The 22,095-nt window shown below is 46.9% G+C and overlaps 1 protein-coding gene across 5 annotated transcripts in view; it reads right to left on the reverse strand.

The window, feature by feature from the left end:
• abhd4 (abhydrolase domain containing 4, N-acyl phospholipase B) overlaps nt 1–22,095 on the reverse strand; it is an 85,521-nt gene that overhangs the window by 50,752 nt on the left and 12,674 nt on the right. For all 5 annotated transcript variants that reach the window (XM_084313268.1, XM_084313267.1, XM_084313264.1 and 2 more), the window contains 4 exons: nt 19,268–19,372; nt 17,879–18,167; nt 14,805–14,992; nt 9,359–9,470 (listed from right to left, as the gene is read on the reverse strand). In XM_084313268.1, the coding sequence (XP_084169394.1) occupies nt 9,359–9,470; nt 14,805–14,992; nt 17,879–18,167; nt 19,268–19,372 (694 nt within the window). The remainder of the gene's footprint in view (nt 1–9,358; nt 9,471–14,804; nt 14,993–17,878; nt 18,168–19,267; nt 19,373–22,095) is intronic.

The raw sequence follows: 22,095 nt of genomic DNA on the forward strand, positions 1-22,095 counted from the left end.
TTTGGCACTATACCGTCGAGTTGGACGTATTCTATTAAGCTAATAATAGTCTATTATGTATGGTGCATCGTTCGGTTAGAGTTATAAAGTGAGCAGCACCCCCATCGTTCGTGACGTTATCTGGAGTCTTAACCAGGCTGGGCAGACCACTAGTGGTGCTTGCATCCGAGGAGCTCCGGGCCAGGACGAGCGGACCTGTACATTGGATTACTTTACCCGGACGACGGCGAGCCTTCCACGGCTTGGATTATCTACATGCTTTGGGTGCTTTGATTATTCCATGGATAACGGCCAACACTGCTGAGTGTTGGAACTACCCCCCGGAGAGGAGTCCAGGTGAGACGGCGCTCTACACCAGTGAGGTCGCCTCACGTCTCTCCGTTGTGGACCGGCAGCTACCGTCCACCAGAGGGTCCAGCTGTATTCATCTGCGGACCGAGGTTCTGTGGGCATCGTGTTCAGGACTCTGAATTCTCCCAAGAAACCGTCGGCCAGATGGGATACCGCCAGCGGCTCTTCTAACCCCCCCCCTTCCTACTGTCTTACAACCAGCGGGACCCCCCCCCCCCGTTAGTGTATCCAGCTATAATCATTTAAGTACCATCGCTATAGTTCCCTAAAGAACCGGGTTGTATACTTACTCCCTGCGTAACCAGAGATTGGACATTCAATGTTGATTTACCTACGAATACTCATTTGCCATACAAGTGCATTTCAAATCATAAATGTCATCAAGTGAACGTTGTATATACCCTTTGCTATATAAAATATTCGATTTGTACATTTGTGTGGACTTCGTTTCATCAGGTGGGAAAGTGTTCATCATATCTATATCATGTACTGGATGGCCAGAAGTTAAAGTACAAGAGGTAGTGGTTTAATAATACCATACTTATCAATACAGTCAGGGAATTGTACCCCTCAGTTACAGTGATGAATAGAGTGAACAGTGATGAATAGAGTGAACAGTGATGAATAGAGTGAACAGTGATGAATAGAGTGAACAGTGATGAATAGTGAACAGTGATGAATAGAGTGATGAATAGAGTGAACAGTGATGAATAGTGAACAGTGATGAATAGAGTGATGAATGGAGTGAACAGTGATGAACAGTGATGAATAGAGTGATGAATAGAGTGAACAGTGATGAATAGTGATGAATAGAGTGAACAGTGATGAATAGAGTGCTGAATAGAGTGAACAGTGATGAATAGAGTGATGAATAGAGTGAACAGTGATGAATAGAGTGAACAGTGATGAATAGAGTGAACAGTGATGAATAGAGTGAACAGTGATGAATAGAGTGAACAGTGATGAATAGAGTGATGAATAGAGTGAACAGTGATGAATAGAGTGATGAATAGAGTGAACAGTGATGAATAGAGTGAACAGTGATGAATAGAGTGATGAATAGAGTGAACAGTGATGAATAGAGTGAACAGTGATGAATAGAGTGATGAATAGAGTGAACAGTGATGAATATAGTGAACAGTGATGAATAGAGTGAACAGTAATGAATAGTGGAGAATTATCCAGCGCCTTTCCTACAGAGATATTATTATTATTATTATTATTATAGGGGCACTTATTATACAAGTATTATTTATCATCTGGTGCCACCTAGTGGGCGTTTACTGCAACTGTAGGATGCCTGGGGACTGAGATTTGGACAGGTGAGGCCGATTCAGCGTCTCTGTGACGCACTATTTAAGCGACACACGTAGCCATATGCCTGTAATGAGAAAAGCCCCGTGGGCGATCTAACTGGCTAACGGTACGTTGCATTGTATCATCTCTTGTATGCACTGACTCTGTTCATAACTATCATTTATGTATGTAGCGCATGTGGCTAATGGATGCCGTTTTGTTTCCTGTTTTGTATAGGTAAATAATCTACTGACCGATGCTAAATGCTGACAGCTACTACTAACTGGCTAAATGCCACTACTACTACCAAGCTGCTAAACGCTAAATGCTGCTAACTAAGGACTAATGCTACCAGCTACGAGCTGCCTGAATTGACCATCTGGTGGCTATTAGTCAATGACAGTGGAATATTGGAGCGTTTGGATGGGATATCCTAAATAAATAACGTTCAAGCAAGAGTCTGAATTGTTTCCTTTGGTCCGGTATAAACAGTTGATCGCCTGCACCCTTTCAATGGGGAGATCTAGTTGACACATTGACAGTGACTGCTAGATAATTGAACAATTATTTACCGACGCGCCCGCTATGAGACGGGACGGACGGAACGCAGAAGCAAGTGCCCGCGTGAGATACCCCTCAACGTCAAGGTGGAACCAGGACAGAGTGGATACACACGACGGGGCACATTGGAGAGGACGCAGTTAGCTCAAGGGAAGTGAAACGTTGATGTTGACTGCTTATTGGGTTGGAATCGCCGTATTCCGCCCACATGCTGGTTGCTTGAAGTGGTGGAGTCGCCGAACTCCATCCAATGTGAATGCTTAATGCTAGCCATTAGCCAACCAATGCTAAATACTGCTAGCCACTAATGCTAACGCTGTTAGCCAAAGACTGCTAACACTGCTAGCTGCCAATGCTTAAACGCTAGCCATTAGCCAACCAATGCTAATACTGCTAGCCACCAATGCTAACGCTGTTAGCCAAAGACTGCTAACACTGCTAGCTGCCAATGCTTAACGCTAGCCATTAGCCAACCAATGCTAATACTGTTAGCCACCAATGCTAACGCTGTTAGCCAAAGACTGCTAACCCTGTTGGCCAAAGACTGCTAACACTGCTAGCTGCCAATGCTTAACGCTAGCCATTAGCCAACCAATGCTAATACTGCTAGCCACTAATGCTAACCCTGTTAGCCAAAGACTGCTAACACTGCTAGCTGCCAATGCTTAACGCTAGCCATTAGCCAACCAATGCTAATACTGCTAGCCACTAATGCTAACCCTGTTAGCCAAAGACTGCTAACACTGCTAGCTGCCAATGCTTAACGCTAGCCATTAGCCAACCAATGCTAATACTGCTAGCCACCAATGCTAACGCTGTTAGCCAAAGACTGCTAACCCTGTTAGCCAAAGACTGCTAACCTTACTAGTCAAAGAATGCTAACACTGCTGGCCACCAATGCTAGCTGTGAACATTATCATTGACACCCATGCCTTGGCTGTGTTGAACCAAGCAACTATGTTGTTGCTCCAAACGCTGTGAACATTATCATTGACACCCTATGCCTTGGTGGTGTTGAACTAAGCAACTACGTTGTTGCTCCAAACGCTGTGAACATTATCATTGACACCCATGCCTTGGCTGTGTTGAACCAAGCAACTACGTTGTTGCTCCAAACGCTGTGAACATTATCATTGACACCCAATGCCTTGGCTGTGTTGAACCAAGCAACTACGTTGTTGCTCCAAATGCTGTGAACATTATCATTGACACCCAATGCCTTGGCTGTGTTGAACCAAGCAACTACGTTGTTGCTCCAAACGCTGTGAACATTATCATTGACACCCATGCCTTGGCTGTGTTGAACCAAGCAACTACGTTGTTGCTCCAAACGCTGTGAACATTATCATTGACACCCCATGCCTTGGCTGTGTTGAATCAAGCAACTACGTTGTTGCTCCAAACGCTGTGAACATTATCATTGACACCCTATGCCTTGGTTGTGTTGAACTAAGCAACTACGTTGTTGCTCCAAACGCTGTGAACATTATCATTGACACGCCTATGCCTTGGTTGTGTTGAACTTTGCAATTATATTGTTGCTCCAAACGCTGTGAACGTTGCTATTGATGAACTAACCTAAAGTGACTATGTTTCATCCGACAGTCTTCAAATTGCTCTTTACGTTGTGAACTGTACTATAAATGAATTAACCAAAAGCTGTAACGGTGCTCACCAACTCTATCCTACTTGCTCACTCACATTGTGGTCATTACCAGGTTTCAAGTGAGTTAAGCAAAACTACGTTGACCCACCAAACGGTCCCGTCATTATCCCCTGCTGGGAGCAGTATCATTGTAATCACACTGCTACACGCCAACTGTACAACTGTGCTTCTGACTGTTAACCCCATTGTTTACTACTGCCTGCGACCAGTGACTCAGCCGCAAAAGGAGCTCCAGTTGGGGCAACGGCTGACTGGGACAAGATGGAGGGTGTAGATGTGGAAGAGCTAAAGAAGAGGCGTACTGCGGCGCAAACAGCTTTCACAAGGAGAGCTAACCAGGTAGCTGACAATGTTGACACCGCATCGCCAGCGGAGCTGGTCAACGACAAGAAAGCTCTTCAAGTAGAGTTTGCTAAGCTCGTTGACACGACGGGAGACTATGTTGGAGCATTGGAGGAGGCCGACGGAGCCGCACATGCTACCGTGATAGCCGACGCCACAGCAAAGAAAGACGCAAGCAAGCAGAGGAAAATGGCACTGGAGAAGAAGATCTTCTCGGAGGTATGGTCCCGCTTCGTTCAGCCAGAGTTAGGCCCCCTTGAAGTGGAGTTCAAGGAGGCCTTGGAAGAGACAAAGAGACTCAGCACCCAATGGGCACCCAAAGACAAAAGAGCGTTGGAGGGGAACAAATTGGAGAGGAGACTCAACGCCTTCGAACAGATGGTGAGAGAGTGGAGATACTTTCTTCCAACTCCCAACATAGCTGAATTAGGGAAGCGGTACAGGCACCTAGACGAGGAAAGAGCAGCACTAATGGACAGGTGGTCGACCCTCCTAGAGCCTGGAGGAAAGGGTGGCGTTGAGCTGGACGACGAGGATGAAGAGGAGGAAAAGGTACACGACGTTGAAAGGGATGGCGACGTAACCAGCCCACCTGGCGTCGCCAGGGACGCTCCTCAACATGCCACTGAAGCTAACCCCTCCCCGTCCGCCGACGATAAAGGGGCGGTCGCTCATGCCCATTCACCTCCCCAGTGTAACAGCCGTCAAGCAGAGGGCGCTTATGGAAGCCCTCCCTTGCCTCCCGGCAGCCGTGAGGAGGCCTCCAACGCCGTCCATCTCCAGTATGGAGTAGGGACCGCAGGAAGTGGGCCTCTCCATCATGCTGGAAGGCAATCACCCCCACGGGTAAGACAACCCAGCAGGGAACCCCGTTTCAGTTCATCCGTCACCATCTATATTCATGCCAACCCCACTGACACGCCTCAGTCACGAGGTGACCGCGCCACGCCACCAGGTGATGAGGGCGCAACGCAGGAAGGTCTCGCTCACCACAGAGTCCACCAGGGGGCCCGACCTAGGATCAAGCTTGCCGCCATCAATCTACCCAAATTCTGTGGGGACAGAAGGACCTATTGGCGCTGGCGGGATAACTGGGAGGACCTCCAGGCGCTGGCAGAACCCTCAGGTTTACCAGTGTGTAAACTGTATCACCTACTGGACAGTGTGGAAGAGCCACTGAGGAAGAAGCTTGGGCTGGATCGCTGTAGAACCGCGGATGACATCTTCAGGCTCCTAGACAACCGCTTTGGGGACAGGAGCGTGACCGCAAGCCTGATCCTCAAGGACCTGGAAGAAATGCCTGCAGTGCGAGGCAGCCAGCCTAGGCCGATGATAGACCTGGTCCAGGCAGTGGAAACCGCACTGTATGACCTGAAGGACCTTGGAATGGAGGATGTTATCAAGAACCACTTAACTGTCGCCGCCATAGAGAGGAAGCTGCCTATAGGCATGAGAGAGAAGTGGATCTCCTACGAGCGTGACCCCGCAAATGGCGTCACGCCCAGAAGCTACTTCGACAGGCTCTTGTCATTCCTGAAAGGACAGGAAAGGATCCTCGAGAGGCTAGCACAGCTGGAGATCAGAACCACCCACGCTGGCGATAGACCAACCCAGCGTGAGATGCTGAGCGACAGAGGTAGTGAAAGACAGTCATTTACCAGAACAACAGTGAGTGATGTCAGGAGGGAGTCCCAGAGGGACCCGTGCACCATGTGTGGAGACAAAGCACATGGAGGGAGACTTTACTTCTGCCCGGCCTTCAAGAAGGCTTCATTGACGGAGAAGAGAGCCCAGGTGAAAAAGGCAGGGATGTGTGCCAAATGTCTTGATTATCACGGGGTTGACAGCGGGTGCAGGGAGAGATTCTTCTGCCATGAGGAAGAGTGTGTGGAAGAGGACGGCCCTGTCGAGCATCATTTCCTCCTCTGCCCCAAGACGCAAGGGAGGAGTGAAGCAACCGAGGAGCCACGAGCTAGGAGAGGACCCCAAGGCCTGACAGAGAAGCAGGAGGAAGTCATCGCTGGGTTTGCGCTCCAAATGGAAACATTCAAAAAGGCCTTCACGAACAAAACAACCTCCAAAGTGTGCGCCAGCAAGAGCCTGTTGGACAAAAGCGGCATAAAAGAATATCCAGTCCTCATGATGCTCATGGATGTCACAACAAGAGGAGGAGACTGTGTTGGAGCGTTGATGGACCTCGCCTCCGACACCAACTATATCACTCACAGAGCCGCCAAGAGACTCGGGCTGACCGGCGAGCCAATCACACTGGTCGTGTACGGTGTTGGGAAGATGGCAGTCAAAGTCGATACCAAGAGGTATGTGGTGGCAATCAAGGTATGGACCCCGAAGGGGACCTCAAGGTGCCATGAGATGCTCTGCTATGGCCTTGAGGACATTGCCAAGGTGGACCGAGTGGTGGACTCTGAGCAGCTGGAGCTGTTCTTCCCACGTGTCCAGCCAGGAGAACTGACCCGGCCCGAGACCATCGACCTACTCATCAGCGCCCGGGAAGGTCGCTTAGTCCCACAAAGAGTGGGGAGAGTCGGCGATCTGGTGCTGTGGGACGGCCCGCTGGGCAAGACTGTGAGTGGTGCACATCCAGACCTCTTTGAGGGGGTAGAGTTGACGGCACGCCAATCATTGACCCACTTCGCACACTCCATGGGGACGAAGGCCGTCGAAGTGAAGAAGCACCTTGCGGTAGACCTGACCGAGAGTGGCCACTCACCTGGTGCGAAGGAGCAACCTGCATCACTCCCTAACGACCATAGGATCTCACAGTCGGCACTCCTGAGAACGGAGAAAGCCTCAGGAGGGACCTCGCATGGCGTTGAGCCTACACCAGACAGGCCCGGTCTGGTCAAGGTGGGAGGCGTAACACCACAGAGGCGAGACCAAGGACACTCATCCAAAAGCGCCTCGAGAGGAACCCCAAGTGGAAAGGAGCCTACACCAGGCAGACCCGGTCTGGTCAAGGTGGGAGGCGTAACACCACAGAGGCGAGACCAAGGACACTCGTCCAAAAGCGCCTCGAGAGGAACCCCAAGTGGAAAGGAGCCTACACCAGGCAGACCCGGTCTGGTCAAGGTGGGAGGCACAGCGCCACGGAGGCGAGACCAAAGACACTGGCCCAAAAGTACCTCAAAAGGGGCCTCAAGTGCAAGGAAGCCCACACCAGGCAGGCCCGGTCCTGCAAAATGGGATGCAGTTACGGGCAAGGAACTCCAAAACACGTCCGATGAACTATGCCTGGCTGGGCAGGAAGGAGAAGTCCACAGGGCCAACCACGAGGGCGTTGCTGAAACCCTTTCACAATTGAGGAACAATGACCAAGTCAAGGACGTCGAAAGTCGCCTGTTTCTGGCACAAAGAAGGACGTCGAAAGTCGCCTGTTTCTGGCACAAAGAAGGACGTCGAAAGTCGCCTGTTTCTGGCGCAATTGAGGACGCCGAGGTTTGCCTGTTTCTGGCACAACTGAGGACGTCGAAAATCGCCTGTTGCCGACATAACTTACGTAGTTTTCACGGACGCCGTTGAGCTACCACTGTAGATAGAACGAGAGTTGTATCTTTTCTTTTGTTTCCCTTTAAATATAAGTACATTTGTATGGGTAGAACAATTTGTATGGTTTGGGTAGTTTTCTGAGCCCTTACGGCCAGAATACTAGGTGGGAGGTGGAGAATTATCCAGCGCCTTTCCTACAGAGATATTATTATTATTATCATTATTATAGGGGCACTTATTATACAAGTATTATTTATCATCTGGTGCCACCTAGTGGGCGTTTACTGCAACTGTAGGATGCCTGGGGACTGAGATTTGGACAGGTGAGGCCGATTCAGCGTCTCTGTGACGCACTATTTAAGCGACACACGTAGCCATATGCCTGTAATGAGAAAAGCCCCGTGGGCGATCTAACTGGCTAACGGTACGTTGCATTGTATCATCTCTTGTATGCACTGACTCTGTTCATAACTATCATTTATGTATGTAGCGCATGTGGCTAATGGATGCCGTTTTGTTTCCTGTTTTGTATAGGTAAATAATCTACTGACCGATGCTAAATGCTGACAGCTACTACTAACTGGCTAAATGCCACTACTACTACCAAGCTGCTAAACGCTAAATGCTGCTAACTAAGGACTAATGCTACCAGCTACGAGCTGCCTGAATTGACCATCTGGTGGCTATTAGTCAATGACAGTGGAATATTGGAGCGTTTGGATGGAATATCCTAAATAAATAACGTTCAAGCAAGAGTCTGAATTGTTTCCTTTGGTCCGGTATAAACAGTTGATCGCCTGCACCCTTTCAATGGGGAGATCTAGTTGACACATTGACAGTGACTGCTAGATAATTGAACAAATAGAGTGAACAGTGATGAATAGAGTGAACAGTGATGAATAGAGTGCACAGTGATGAATAGAGTGAACAGTGATGAATAGAGTGAACAGTGATGAATAGAGTGAACAGTGATGAATAGAGTGAACAGTGATGAACAGAGTGAACAGTGATGAATAGAGTGAACAGTGATGAATAGAGTGATGAATAGAGTGAACAGTGATGAATAGAGTGAACAGTGATGCGTCCTATAAGGTGAGCTGGAGATAAATCTCAGAGCGGTGATAAAGCGGATCGAGTTTGGCTAAGGCAGTAGGAGAAGCACATCTATAAACTATGTCGCCATAATCTAGTTGTGACAAAAAAAGGGCCATAACCACCTGTTTCCGGGAGGCGGGGGAAAGCATGATTTAACCCTATAGAAAAAAGCAACTGTGAATTTAAGTTTTTGATTAAAGCATCAATATGATGTTTAAAATCTAGATTCTTGTCCAGCCAGATGCGTTTTGTACCTTTCAATAACCTCAATAGAACAACCATCAAGGGTGAAAATAGAGGGGGGAGAGGAGGTGGAGATGGAAGGGAGGTGGAGATGGAGAGGGAAGGGAGGTGGAGGGAAGGGAGGTGGAGGGAAGGGAGGTGGAGAGAAGGGAGGTGGAGAGGGAAGGGAGGTGGAGAGGAGGGGTGGAGAGGGAAAGGAGGTGGAGAGGAAAGGGAGGTGAAGAGGGGAGGTGGAGAGGGAAGGGAGGTAGAGAGGGAAGGGAGGTGGAGAGCGAAGGGAGGTGTGTGTTTTCTCACCTGGGTGTCTGGGCGTTACAGTGGTAGATATACTGCGTCATCGTATCGTCCTCAAACAGGTCTTCAAACTTCCTCTTGAAGTCCGGACGGAATCTGTTCACCAGGCCTGGGCCTGAACAAATGATATAATGACACTATAGCCTACTGTCACACGGCATGTCACCTTGCCTGCCTCCAGGACATAAAAACATGGATGACCACCAACTTCCTTCAACTCAACAGCAAGAAGACAGAATTAATAGTTGTAGCCTCCACAGCCCTCCTCCAAAAGATCGACCACCTTGTTCTCTCCGTGGATGGCTACTCCATCTGCCCCTCCACGGAGGTAAGGAACCTGGGCGTAATACTCAAGTTCAAGTTTCTTTAATAGTTGTCATACAGAAGTACAGAATACTTTTATACAAAATGCTTCTTACTGTTACGCTCCAGAGACTGTGCTAGACAAGATAAGTATGAAATAAAAAAGTATAGCATGTAAAATAGAAGTAAAATAGAGGTCACAGTGTTTAGTATGTACAATGTTCGATGCAGAATAGAAGACTCCGGTATCGCTTGCCTGACCGCAGCAGTTCAAAGAGGCAGTTGTTCGGGTGGCTGGAGTCCTTGATGATTCTCTTAGCCTTCCCCCTGCACCGCTTGTTGTAAATGTTCTGGAGGGTGGGAAGCCCCCCTCCAATTGTGCGTTCGGCTGAACGTGTCACTCTTTGTAGTCTGCTACGGTCTTGTGCAGTGCTATTCCCAAACCAGGAGGTGATGTTGCCAGTCAGGATGCTCTCTATTGTACTGTACATGAGTAGAAGTTCCTAAGGATCTTCTGACTGACTTGGAACTTCTTTAGGCGCCTGAGGAAGTAGAGGCGTTGTCGTGCCTTCTTCACAACACTGTCAATGTGTGTGGTCTATGTCAAGTCCTCGGATATGTGGGCTCCGAGGTACTTGAAACTGTTCACTCTCTCAACCGGTGCCCCGTCGATGCTGAGGGGGCTGTAGTCCTTGACCCCCGACCTCCTGAAGTCCACAATCATCTCTTTTGTTTTGCTGACGTTCAGGGAGAGGCAGTTCTCCTGACACCACTGTGACAGATTCTCTACCTCTTCCAGGTAGGCCCTCTCGTGGACTCAACCCTCTCATTTCACCCTCACGTCAAGTCTGTCACCAGATCCGCCTTCTTCCACCTCAGAACCATCTCCCGCCTCCGCCCCTCACTCTCCGACACCTCAGCGGAAACACTCATTCACGCCTTCATCACTTCCCGCCTCGACTACTGTAACAGAATCCTTCTTGGTGCTTCCAAGAAGGTTCTGGACCGCTTACAGTACGTCAAACTCTGCTGCGAGGGTCCTGACGCGCACCAAACCCTGGCAGCACATCACCCCCACCCTGCAAAAACTCCACTGGCTCCCCATCAACTACCGAATCCCCTACAAGATCCTCCTCCTCACCTACAAATCCCTGCACGGGTTGGCCCCTTCCTACCTGACCAACCTGGACCAAGGTACTGGAACGCTGGTGCCAGGACAACAGCCTGCTCCTGAACATTGGTAAAACCAAGGAGCTGATCGTGGATTATAGGAGAGGACAGCAGGAGACAGACACACACACCACTGAGGATAAACAGGGCCACCGTGGACAGGGTGAGCAGCTTCAAGTACCTGGGGGTCCACATCTCAGAGGATCTGACATGGTCAACACACATAGACACAGTTGTAAAAAAGGCGAAGCAGCGCCTCTACCACCTGAGACAGTTAAGGAAGTTCAGAGTATCGGGGAAGATACTCCAGTCCTTCTACTCCGGAGCTGTAGAGAGCATCTTGACTGGAAACATCACTGCCTGGTATGGAAACAGCACGGCACAGGACAAGAAGGCCCTACAGAGTGGTGCGCTCTGCCGAGCGTACCACGGGTATTGCACTACCTCCCCTGCAGGTTCTATACAACAAGAGGTGCAAATCCAGAGCCTGCAGAATAATGAAAGACCCTCACCACCCCAATAACAGCCTGTTCCAGCTGCTGAGGTCAGGCAGACGCCTGCGAACACCAGCTACTAGGACAGAGAGGCTTCGGCTCAGCTTCTTCCCCCAGGCCATCAGAGCCTTGAACAATGAACTCTCCACACACAAGCACACATTAGCACACACACGACACGCACGCTGTGCACGCTCGCACACTAGCAGCCACTTTAACATGAGAAAGCACTCACTCATGCTGCACACGCCCACACTTATGGCCACAAAGGAAAGGTCACTTTAAAAATAGTATAGTAACAGTGTATTGCACTACCAAGGGACCTAGCATGTCCTTCATGCTCTGTAAATAACTATGTACAAATACCGTGATGTCCCACTATGTTACCTGTTTATTGCACAATGTTGTTTATAGGATTCCATTATATGTTGTACTACTGTATTGCACATCGTTGCGGGCAAGACCACCCGCATTTCATTGTATACTTGTATGCCGTGACAAATAAAACTCTTGACTTGACTAACCTACTCCACCCCTACACTCCAGCACGAGGCCTCCGCTCCTCCAACTCCGACCTCCTCACCATCCCCCGCACCAGGCGTTCCACACTGGGAGACTGAGCTTTCGCTGTAGCTGCCCCCAGACTGTGGAACTCCCTCTCCCCCCTCATCCGAGGCTCTGACACCATCAACCTCTTCAAAACCAAGCTAAAAACCCACCTGTTCACACTTGCCTTCACGCAACACGGCCCCGCTCCCACGTAGCCCACCCCGACTCTTTTAAGCCACAGATTCCGTTGTTTTGTTTTGTTGTTTGTTAATTTCAACCACTTCATCCAATTGGACAGCACCTTGCTTCCTTTTTTATCTCTTTTATCTTATTTGTTTTTTCCTGTTGTTACAACACAGATATTCATAATTTTTTATCTTTTATTTTTTATTTTTCAAAATTTTAATTTTTCCATCCTTTCCTTGTACAGTGTCCTTGAGTCTGAGAAAGGCGCTTCTCTCTTAAAATCCAATCTATTATTATTATTATTATTATTATTATGGTCCTGCCCACCCTAACTAGGGATGTCCGATATTTTTTTAATTTAATTAATTTAACCTTTATTTGCCCAGGCAAGCAAGTAAGAACAAATTCTTATTGTATTTATTGTCAAAAGTATGCATAATGTTGTGTTAATTCCACGACAAGAGATATGTAATGTTAATTACCTGAAATTATTCCATTTTTGGGGGGGGGGGGGGGACCCTGCATATACAGGTGCAGCTCAATAAATTAGAATATCGTGGAAAAGTCTATATACTTAGCTGTATTGATGCAGTCATTTGTGCAAAAGGAGCCCCAACCAAGTACTGAGTGAACATACATGAACATACTTTTCAGAAGGCCGACATTTCTATATACAAAAGAAAAATACATCTATTTTTTATTGGTGATACAGACTTTTGGGCTTTCATGAGCTGTAAGACAATCAATTAAAACAAATAAAGGCTTGAAATATTTCACTTTGTGTGTAATGAATCTATAATCTATGAGAGTTTTGCTTTTTGAATTGAATTACTGAAATAAAATAACTTTTCCACGATATTCTAATTTATCAAGCTGCACCTGTATAACGGTATCAGTTGATATCGATATCGGAAATTAAGAGTTGGACAATATCGGTATATCGGTAAAAAAGCCAATATCGAACATCCCTAACCCTAACCCTTACCCCCTGTTCCTGCCCCATCTTACCCCCTGACCCATCTTACCCCGTTCCTGCCCCATCTTACCCCCTGACCCATCTTACCCCCTGTTCCTGCCCCATCTTACCCCCTGACCCTGCCCCATCTTACCCCTGACCCATCTTACCCCCTGTTCCTGCCCCATCTTACCCCCTGACCCTGCCCCATCTTACCCCCTGACCCTGCCCCATCTTACCCCCTGTTCCTGCCCCATCTTACCCCCTGACCCATCTTACCTCCTGTTCCTGCCCCATCTTACCCCCTGTTCCTGCCCCATCTTACCCCCTGTTCCTGCCCCATCTTACCCCCTGTTCCTGCCCCATCTTACCCCCTGACCCTGTCCCATCTTACCCCCTGACCCTGTCCCATCTTACCCCCTGACCCTGCCCCATCTTACCCCCTGACCCTGTCCCATCTTACCCCCTGACCCTGCCCCATCTTACCCCCTGACCCTGCCCCATCTTACCCCCTGACCCTGCCCCATTTTACCCCCTGACCCTGCCCCATCTTATCCCCTGTTCCTGCCCCATCTTACCCCCTGTTCCTGCCCCATCTTACCCCCTGTTCCTGCCCCATCTTACCCCCTGTTCCTGCCCCATCTTACCCCCTGACCCTGTCCCATCTTACCCCCTGACCCTGTCCCATCTTACCCCCTGACCCTGCCCCATCTTACCCCCTGACCCTGTCCCATCTTACCCCCTGACCCTGCCCCATCTTACCCCCTGACCCTGCCCCATTTTACCCCCTGACCCTGCCCCATCTTATCCCCTGTTCCTGCCCCATCTTACCCCCTGACCCTGCCCCATCTTACCCCCTGACCCTGCCCCATTTTACCCCCTGTTCCTGCCCCATCTTACCCCCTGCCCCATCTTACCCCCTGCCCCATCTTACCCCCTGACCCATCTTACCCCCTGACCCTGCCCCATCTTACCACCTGACCCTGCCCCATCTTACCCCCTGACCCTGCCCCATATTACCCCCTGACCCTGCCCCATCTTACCCCCTGACCCTGACCCATCTTACCCCCTGCCCCATCTTACCCCCTGACCCATCTTACCCCCTGACCCATCTTACCCCCTGTTCCTGCCCCATCTTACCCCCTGACCCATCTTACCCCCTGACCCTGCCCCATCTTACCCCCTGACCCTGCTTCATCTTACCCCCTGACCCTGCCCCATCTTACCCCCTGACCCTGCCCCATCTTACCCCCTGACCCTGTCCCATCTTACCCCCTGACCCTGCCCCATCTTACCCCCTGACCCTGCCCCATCTTACCCCCTGACCCTGCCCCATCTTACCCCCTGACCCTGCCCCATCTTACCCCCTGCCCCATCTTACCCCCTGACCCTGTCCCATCTTACCCCCTGACCCTGCCCCATCTTACCCCCTGACCCTGCCCCATCTTACCCCCTGACCCTGCCCCATCTTACCCCCTGCCCCATCTTACCCCCTGACCCTGTCCCATCTTACCCCCTGACCCTGCCCCATCTTACCCCCTGACCCATCTTACCCCCTGTCCCTGCCCCATCTTACCCCCTGACCCTGCCCCATCTTACCCCCTGACCCTGCCCCATTTTACCCCCTGTTCCTGCCCCATCTTACCCCCTGACCCTGCCCCAATTGCCCCATCTTACCCCCTGACCCTGCCCCATCTTACCCCCTGACCCTGCTTCATCTTACCCCCTGACCCTGTCCCATCTTACCCCCTGACCCCGCCCCATCTTACCCCCTGACCCTGCCCCATCTTACCCCACGGTCCTGCAGCTCTGATGACCGCCAGTGGGTTGAAGAGGGAGACCACAGCAGCGATAGCCTTCACCCAGTGAGGAAGGGGTGGTCTCTTCACCACCTCCGTCCCCTGGCCCCCCTGGGTCTCCTGCCCTGGCTGAGGTCGCTCGGGGAAGCCCCACGGGTCCACCAGGATCAGGTGACTCACCCTGGAATCAGTTTAGGAAATGTCACCTAAAACTTTTGATTTGAACTGAATTTGTAATAATAATAATAATAACTTTATTTGTATAGCACTTTTCATACAGAAGAAGATCTTTAATCTTTCAAAATGTTCAGTTGCTATTGCATGCACTCATCTGTGTTCCACCACACACATGAGTGCATGCTTACCAACTGTCCGTCTGCAACACTACTATCACCAACATCTAAGAAGGGAGATCCCCCCTTGAATGGCCCTTCTAAGGTTTCTCTCCTCCACATTGCCTGTGGAGCTTTTTTCCCTATTGTTAGGTTTTAGTGAGTTTTTCCTTACCTTCGCGTGGGGTATGTCTGGGAGTGCTTGCATTCTTTCATTTATTTGCATTTATTTTAAATTTGTTGGACCTTATGGTGTTCTTGTTCTGTTCTTGACTTAGTTATGTTTTCTTCTTGACTTGTTTAAAGTAGACGTGTACGGCCCATGGGGACATTAACGTGTGTTGTCGGGCCCTATAAATACATTTGATTTGATTTAAGTTGCAGTTCAAGGTGCTTCACAACAGTAAAAAATACAGGCATAAGCGAGCATAAAAAGATAGAGAGGTAGCAAGGTAAGGTAAATCACAGTGTTTCACATTAGGATCTAGCATCCCAATAGGCCTCTCTGTTTACAGTTTCATTCAGTAATACAAATAATAAAAATAGTTTAAAAATAGGCTAAAAATCATAAAATAGAACGGACATACAACCCAAGTAATCAACCCATGTTCACAGATTCCAAGACGTAAACGTTTCCTGTATCGGCCGATACAGAGTCGATCCGATTCATCGCTGATACTGAACAGTATAGACTTATTAAAATATTGAAAATTATTGAAATATTATATAATATACATTTACATTTACATTTAGTCATTTAGCTGACGCTTTTATCCAAAGCGACTTACAAGTTCTGTATGACAAGCCATCAGGAAGGGCACAACTCTATCAGCTGAGCAGCTGATACACTCTGCTTTCATTTCTACATGTAACACTTTCTTGGTGACTTTTAGTGAACAGCAGAGCAGCATATACGGGTACTTTGGCTCTTTCTGCGTCCACGCCTACTTTTAGTGTAAAACACAGATTCCTATTGATCGCTATTCTATCTGGCCTGTATAAAAACAAAAAATGGCAGAACGCTTACACTTGTTTGAAAGGTTTGTTTTGTTAGTGCATCAAGTTAAGTCAAGCAATTAACCAGAAATTAACATGGAAACAACATGTTAACTATATTCAAGGAAAAATATCTAAGTCAGTAGCAATATTGTATAAATGTAAGGATATATTAAACTACAAAGCCTTGCACATCATTTACTGCTCACTTATACTTCCTTACATATCTTACTGTGTGGAAGTATGGGGGTCGACATTGAAAAAGACGGTAAATCCAATAGTCTTACTGCAAAAGCGGGCCATTCGGAACATTTTCAAGGTATGAACACACAAATCCATTGTTTATAAAGTCTCATATTATCTAACCCTAACTAACCTTACTGTCATGCACTTGTCCTAATAAACTAACCTACACTGTAGCACTCAACACTTTGATGAACATTGTTACTCAGCTGATAGAGTTGTGCCCTTCCTGATGACTTGTTGTACAGAACTTGTAAGTCGCTTTGGATAAAAGCGTCAGCTAAATGACTAAATGTAAATGTATATTATGAAATTGAATGATTTTGTTTATTATAAAACTATGCAAATAATGTACAGAGCTAAAGCAAAGTTACTCCTGGATGGTGTGCAAAGTTTTTTTTCAATACATGAAAGAAAATATTATTTGAGAGATATTTGTAAATTTACTGTTCAAAAAGATAAGAAAGGGATTAAAAGGAGGTGTATTTCTATTATTGGGGTTAACTTGTGGAACAATGCAGATCAGTTAAGAATGAGTCATTCGCTTTTGGTTTTTAAGAAAATGGTTTTGTAAAGCTATTTTTGAAAACTACAAAGGTAAATACAGTTTTTTTTGCTATTTTCTTTTAGAATACTGTTTTAGAGTCTTTAATTTTGTTAAGAATATAGGACAGGCATATATAAGCATTATGCTTCAGTCTGTACCTTTTCAGTCACTAATATCAAATATTGTTAAATGATTGTATATATTGTACTGTGTGAGATGATGACTGAATAAACTACTACTACTACTACTAATTACTTTCCAACATTGCCCACCATTGAGCGTTCCTGCTGTTGTGAGAAGGTAGTTTGATCCATCACCAGGCTCCTTCAGTCTGTGGTGTTTCCCCAGTCAGCTGCAGCATATGTCCCCATTTCCCTACCTGGATATCTATTATCACACTTATGAATCTCTGGGTGACCCTAAAACTAAGACGTAATGCCCATTTCTGGGATGTCTTTCGACATGATTTACATCAGTTTGTTTTGTCCTAAAGTTTGTGAGCATAACCTCCGTTTACTGCCCATGTTGTTTTCCCCCAAAAAGAGGCGTGGTGCTCACAAATCAGGGCAGAGGACGTACTGCTGGTCTGACGTATCGGGGGGGATATTCTCTGGATATTTTAGTCTGGCATTGGAACGATATCCGATACCAATCTATGATCAATCTCTAGTTGATCAAAAGGACTGCCACTAAATCATGAATATGATTCATCATTATTGATATAGAGACAGCTGCACAGAACAAACGTCTTTGAGAAAGACACGAGTCTACAAACCTGCTGAGGACCGCAACTAATGACTACTTCTATCAGTTCAGCGATTAGCACCAAAGAAGGTCACCTTGAAGGGTACTGGAGGGTTAAGGTCAGAAGGTCACCTTGAAGGGTACTGGAGGGTTAAGGTCAGAAGGTCACCTTGAAGGGTACTGGATGGTCAGGGTTAAAGGTCACCTTGAAGGGTACTGGATGGCGTAGGAGGTGGCCAGGTAGCCCCCGAGGCTGTGGCCCAGCAGGATCATCTTGTCCAGGCCCACCGCCTGCCTCCACAGCTCCATGGACTGGATGAACTGCTGCTCGGCCCGGCCGGGGTCCGCGGGGAACGCCGGCCTGGAGCTCCGGCCGAAACCCAGCAGGTCGAAGGCGTAGACGGGCCGCGAGCGGCTCAGCGCGTCCAGGTTCCTGATCCACAGGCCCACCCCGCCCCCAAAGCCGTGCACCATCACCAGGGGGGTCTTGGAGGCTGTGAGTGTGAGAGGGGAGCGGGGGCAGAGAGGCGGAGGCATGTATGGACCAACACAGGTACAGAGCAATACTGCGTGTCTACAGCTAAACCAATACAGGAGCAGAGCAGAAACAGTACCAAAGAAAAAACATGGACAGTAAGAAAAAATACAGACAGTATAAAAGGACAAATGCTAAGGTTGATAACATCCCCTAAAGTGCATATCTTAGTAAAGTGCATAATGCATAGAGAGGCACAATTTACAGTAAAAGTGCATATAATTAAAGTGCGTAATGCACAGACACACAGAAACAGCACTTCAACAACCTGACTAGTAACACACCAAAATAAAAATAAGATAATATACAAATCTGGGGGGGAGGGGGGAGGTGGTTGGAAGGAGGAGAAGGTGTGAGAGAGTGTGAGCCAGGCCCTGTTTACATCTGTATCGTGTTGATTTATTCAGAGTGTGAACAGGGCCAAGACAGAAAAACAAGAACATATTAAGAAAGACTAATTCAACCAATGGAGAGCTCTGCTGCGTGTCTTTCTGGTTCCGTCAGAACGGCCACAGCCACTGGAAACAAAGATTAGCCGCTGGAATTTGACTGTTATGATCTCTGTGACCTGTAAGGGTTTCTGTTATGTGTATAATGTGCTAGCCTATGTACTGTATGTAGGTACAGTATGTGTGTATAAATGTGGATGTATCCTGTATCCTTTCATGTAGATATGCTGTGTGGATGTATCCTGTATTGATGTCTTTCATGTAAATATGCTGTGTGGATGTATCCTGTATTGATGTCTTTCATGTAAATATGCTGTGTGGATGTATCCTGTATTGATGTCTTTCATGTAAATATGCTGTGTGGATGTATCCTGTATTGATGTCTTTCATGTAAATATGCTGTGTGGATGTATCCTGTATTGGTGTCTTTCATGTAGATATGCTGTGTGGATGTATCCTGTATGTGCTAAGTGAAGTTACTGTGGCTAATCTTGGTTTTAACCAGAGGTTACGGCCATAGAGGAAATCCTTCCAAAACCAGAAATGGAGTTCAGTACTCACTGTGAAGCTCTAATTTTTATTTTTTTTATTCACTGGAGGTCAGTAGTACCTTGCTCCACAGGTTTGCGGGCCGTCTTGTTGGTCAGGGTGAGAGTCCATATCCGGTCTTGGTTTGGGAGGGTGACGAACCTCGCCCACAGGTCATTCTGGATCCCTGTAACAAGCAGAGACACACACAGAGGACTAGGACCCCATTCAGAGGTGAGCACCGCGCTCAAGCCCTCAGACATAATACAAGATATACGCAGGAGAAGATGTTGGTATTCACTCAGACCGGCTCATGTTAGGCCGGTGTGAACAGCGACGCCTGTTTACATGGGAGCGAAAGTGAAGCGCTGATCGCCCGCCCGCCTCACGCCCGTACCTGGTGGGTTTGGGCCGTAAGAAGGAAATAATTGTTGTTGGTGACCTTAACATTAACTGGGATGTAAATAAGGAAAGGAAAAATCTCCCAACAGATTACTGATTAGATGGGTTTTACTCAACTTATAGAAACGCCTACTAGGATAACTCCTACATCAAAAACTAGAATAGATCTATTGTTTACCAATCAACCAGAAAGAATAACTAAGATCTATAATTTTTTTTTACCGGTCTATCAGATCATAATGCAATTTTCTTTTCAAGAAAGCTAACAAAACAACGATTCTCTAATTTATTCAAATCTAGACCCGTGTATCAGAACACAGTTCCAAAGAGTCAACAGCACCATCTTGTGGCAGCTCTTAAAGAGCAGGACTGGAGTAAAATTCTCCTGAGTAAGGACATAGAGAGTGACTGCGATTCATTTTTGCAACAATTAATGAAGTTGTGTCCTCCTTTACAAAGATGAGGAGTCAAAAGAGAAGAAAGAAGGACACGTTACCCTGGTTGAATGATGAATGTCGGAGACAGATGAAAGAAAGAGACTTTGCTCAAAACATTTCTGAATTCTGGCCTGGCTGACAGGCTGTAGACAGACAGACAGACAGAAATTCACTTCAATGAGGAATAAAGTAATAAATACTATGCAAACGGCCAAAGCCAATTATTTTATGGACATGATCAAAGATGCTAAAGGAAATGGTAAGATAATTTGACAACATAATTAATAAACTAATTGGTAGACAAAACAAAAGCAACAAAGAATTAGAACTCAAAATGAATAATGAATTAGTGAAAACCCCACTGACTCTAGCCACCCAATTCAATTGTTTCTTTTTGGATTCTGTCCAGGAGATAACAGTGTTTTACCCCATCTGATGCCATCCATATACTATTAATCATGCACAGCCTATTTTTAATTTAGAGGAAATAACAGAGTTGGAGGTGACCAATATTATTGGTACACTCAACAGTTCCAAAGCTAAGGATGCCTATGGGCTTGATACCAATTTTTTGAAAACCCATATACTCTTTGGTCCCCCCAATTACAAATCTGGTCAATTTGTCTTTCAGGGAATCAACTGTTCCTTGCCCCAATCTTTAAATCTGGACAAAAAACGGACATTGCTAACTACCGGCCAATCAGTATTCTCCCGGTCATATTTAAAGTAGCTGAGAAGTGGTTTTTGAATAAAGCTTTTGAATGAACATCTAAATAAAAGCTGTACCCTCTTGCACCCCATGCAATTCAGGTTCCGCGCCCATCATTCAACAGAATCAGCTAACTATGTTCTTAGAAAAAGTTAAATACTCACTGGACTGGACACACATTTGTGTTGGTGCCGTTGTCGTTGATTTGAAGCGGGCATTTGATACGGTCAACCACCAGGTTCTATTGTCCAAACTTAGCCATTTAAATTTCTCTGAAAGAGCTCTCTTGTGGCTGAAATCATATCTATCCAGTAGAAAGCAATGTGTTTGTGTTGATGGTGTCAAATCTCCCTACCTTGACTGTTATACAGGCCTTCCACAGGGTTCAAGTCTTGGGCCAATACTGTTCTCATTATGTATCAATGACCTACGATGCATGCCAAAACACCAATGTCCAAAATAAATGTATGCTGATGACTGTCATTTTTACATCTGCAAAATCAATACAAGATGCCTCTGCAACTCTGACATCTGCAATGACCCATGTTCAAGACTGGCTAACGAAATCATGTCTTTCACTTAATACCAAAAAACCTGTGTGTATGATGTTCACAAAGTCACCAGTAGAGGTCACTCACTCTAATGTGTTTCTGGGAGAGGCGGAGCTGGACATTGTAAATTAGTTCAAGTATCTTGGGGTCACATTGGACTCTACATTGACCTTCAAAAGTCATGTGAAGAAAGTGACAAACAGTCAAGTTTAACATCGAAAACTTCAGGCAGATCAGGCCTTGCCTGCCAGTTAGTGCTGCAAGGATGTTTCTGCATTCAATGATTTTCTCACACATCGAGTACTGTTTCATCAACTGGTCTCTATCATATGTCACTACTCTTACACCAATAGAATTACTCTACAAAAAAAGCCATACAAGTATTTGATAGGAAACCAATTTAATTTCATCACTAACGTTTTGGAAAAATATAACATGCTAAGTTTAGCAAATTTCCAAATAGTTTCATGTTTAAGGTTCTGCATGGACTTGCCCCTCCCCCATTGAATGAGTTCATCCAACAAAAAGCACTGGCATTACCACCAGGGCCATCAGTAGAGGGGACTGTGAGGTGCATTACGACCAGGGCCACCAGTAGAGGGGACTGTGAGGTGCCTTTTCGGTATACTACCTTTGCAAAAACTGTGTTCTCTGTAAAAGGTTGTAACTACTGGAATAGCCTACCAGTTGTGATTAGAGAGTGCCCTACCCTGCCCATGTTCAAGACCCATCTTAAACTGCATCTTAAGGCAAACCAGAACTGTGATAATTTTTAATCTGATTTAGTTCATGTAACTTGTTTCTTGCTTTT

The sequence above is a fragment of the Notolepis coatsorum genome (genome assembly GCF_963971535.1).
Source record: "Notolepis coatsorum genome assembly, chromosome: 4".
Classification (NCBI taxonomy): Eukaryota; Metazoa; Chordata; class Actinopteri; order Aulopiformes; family Paralepididae; genus Notolepis; species Notolepis coatsorum.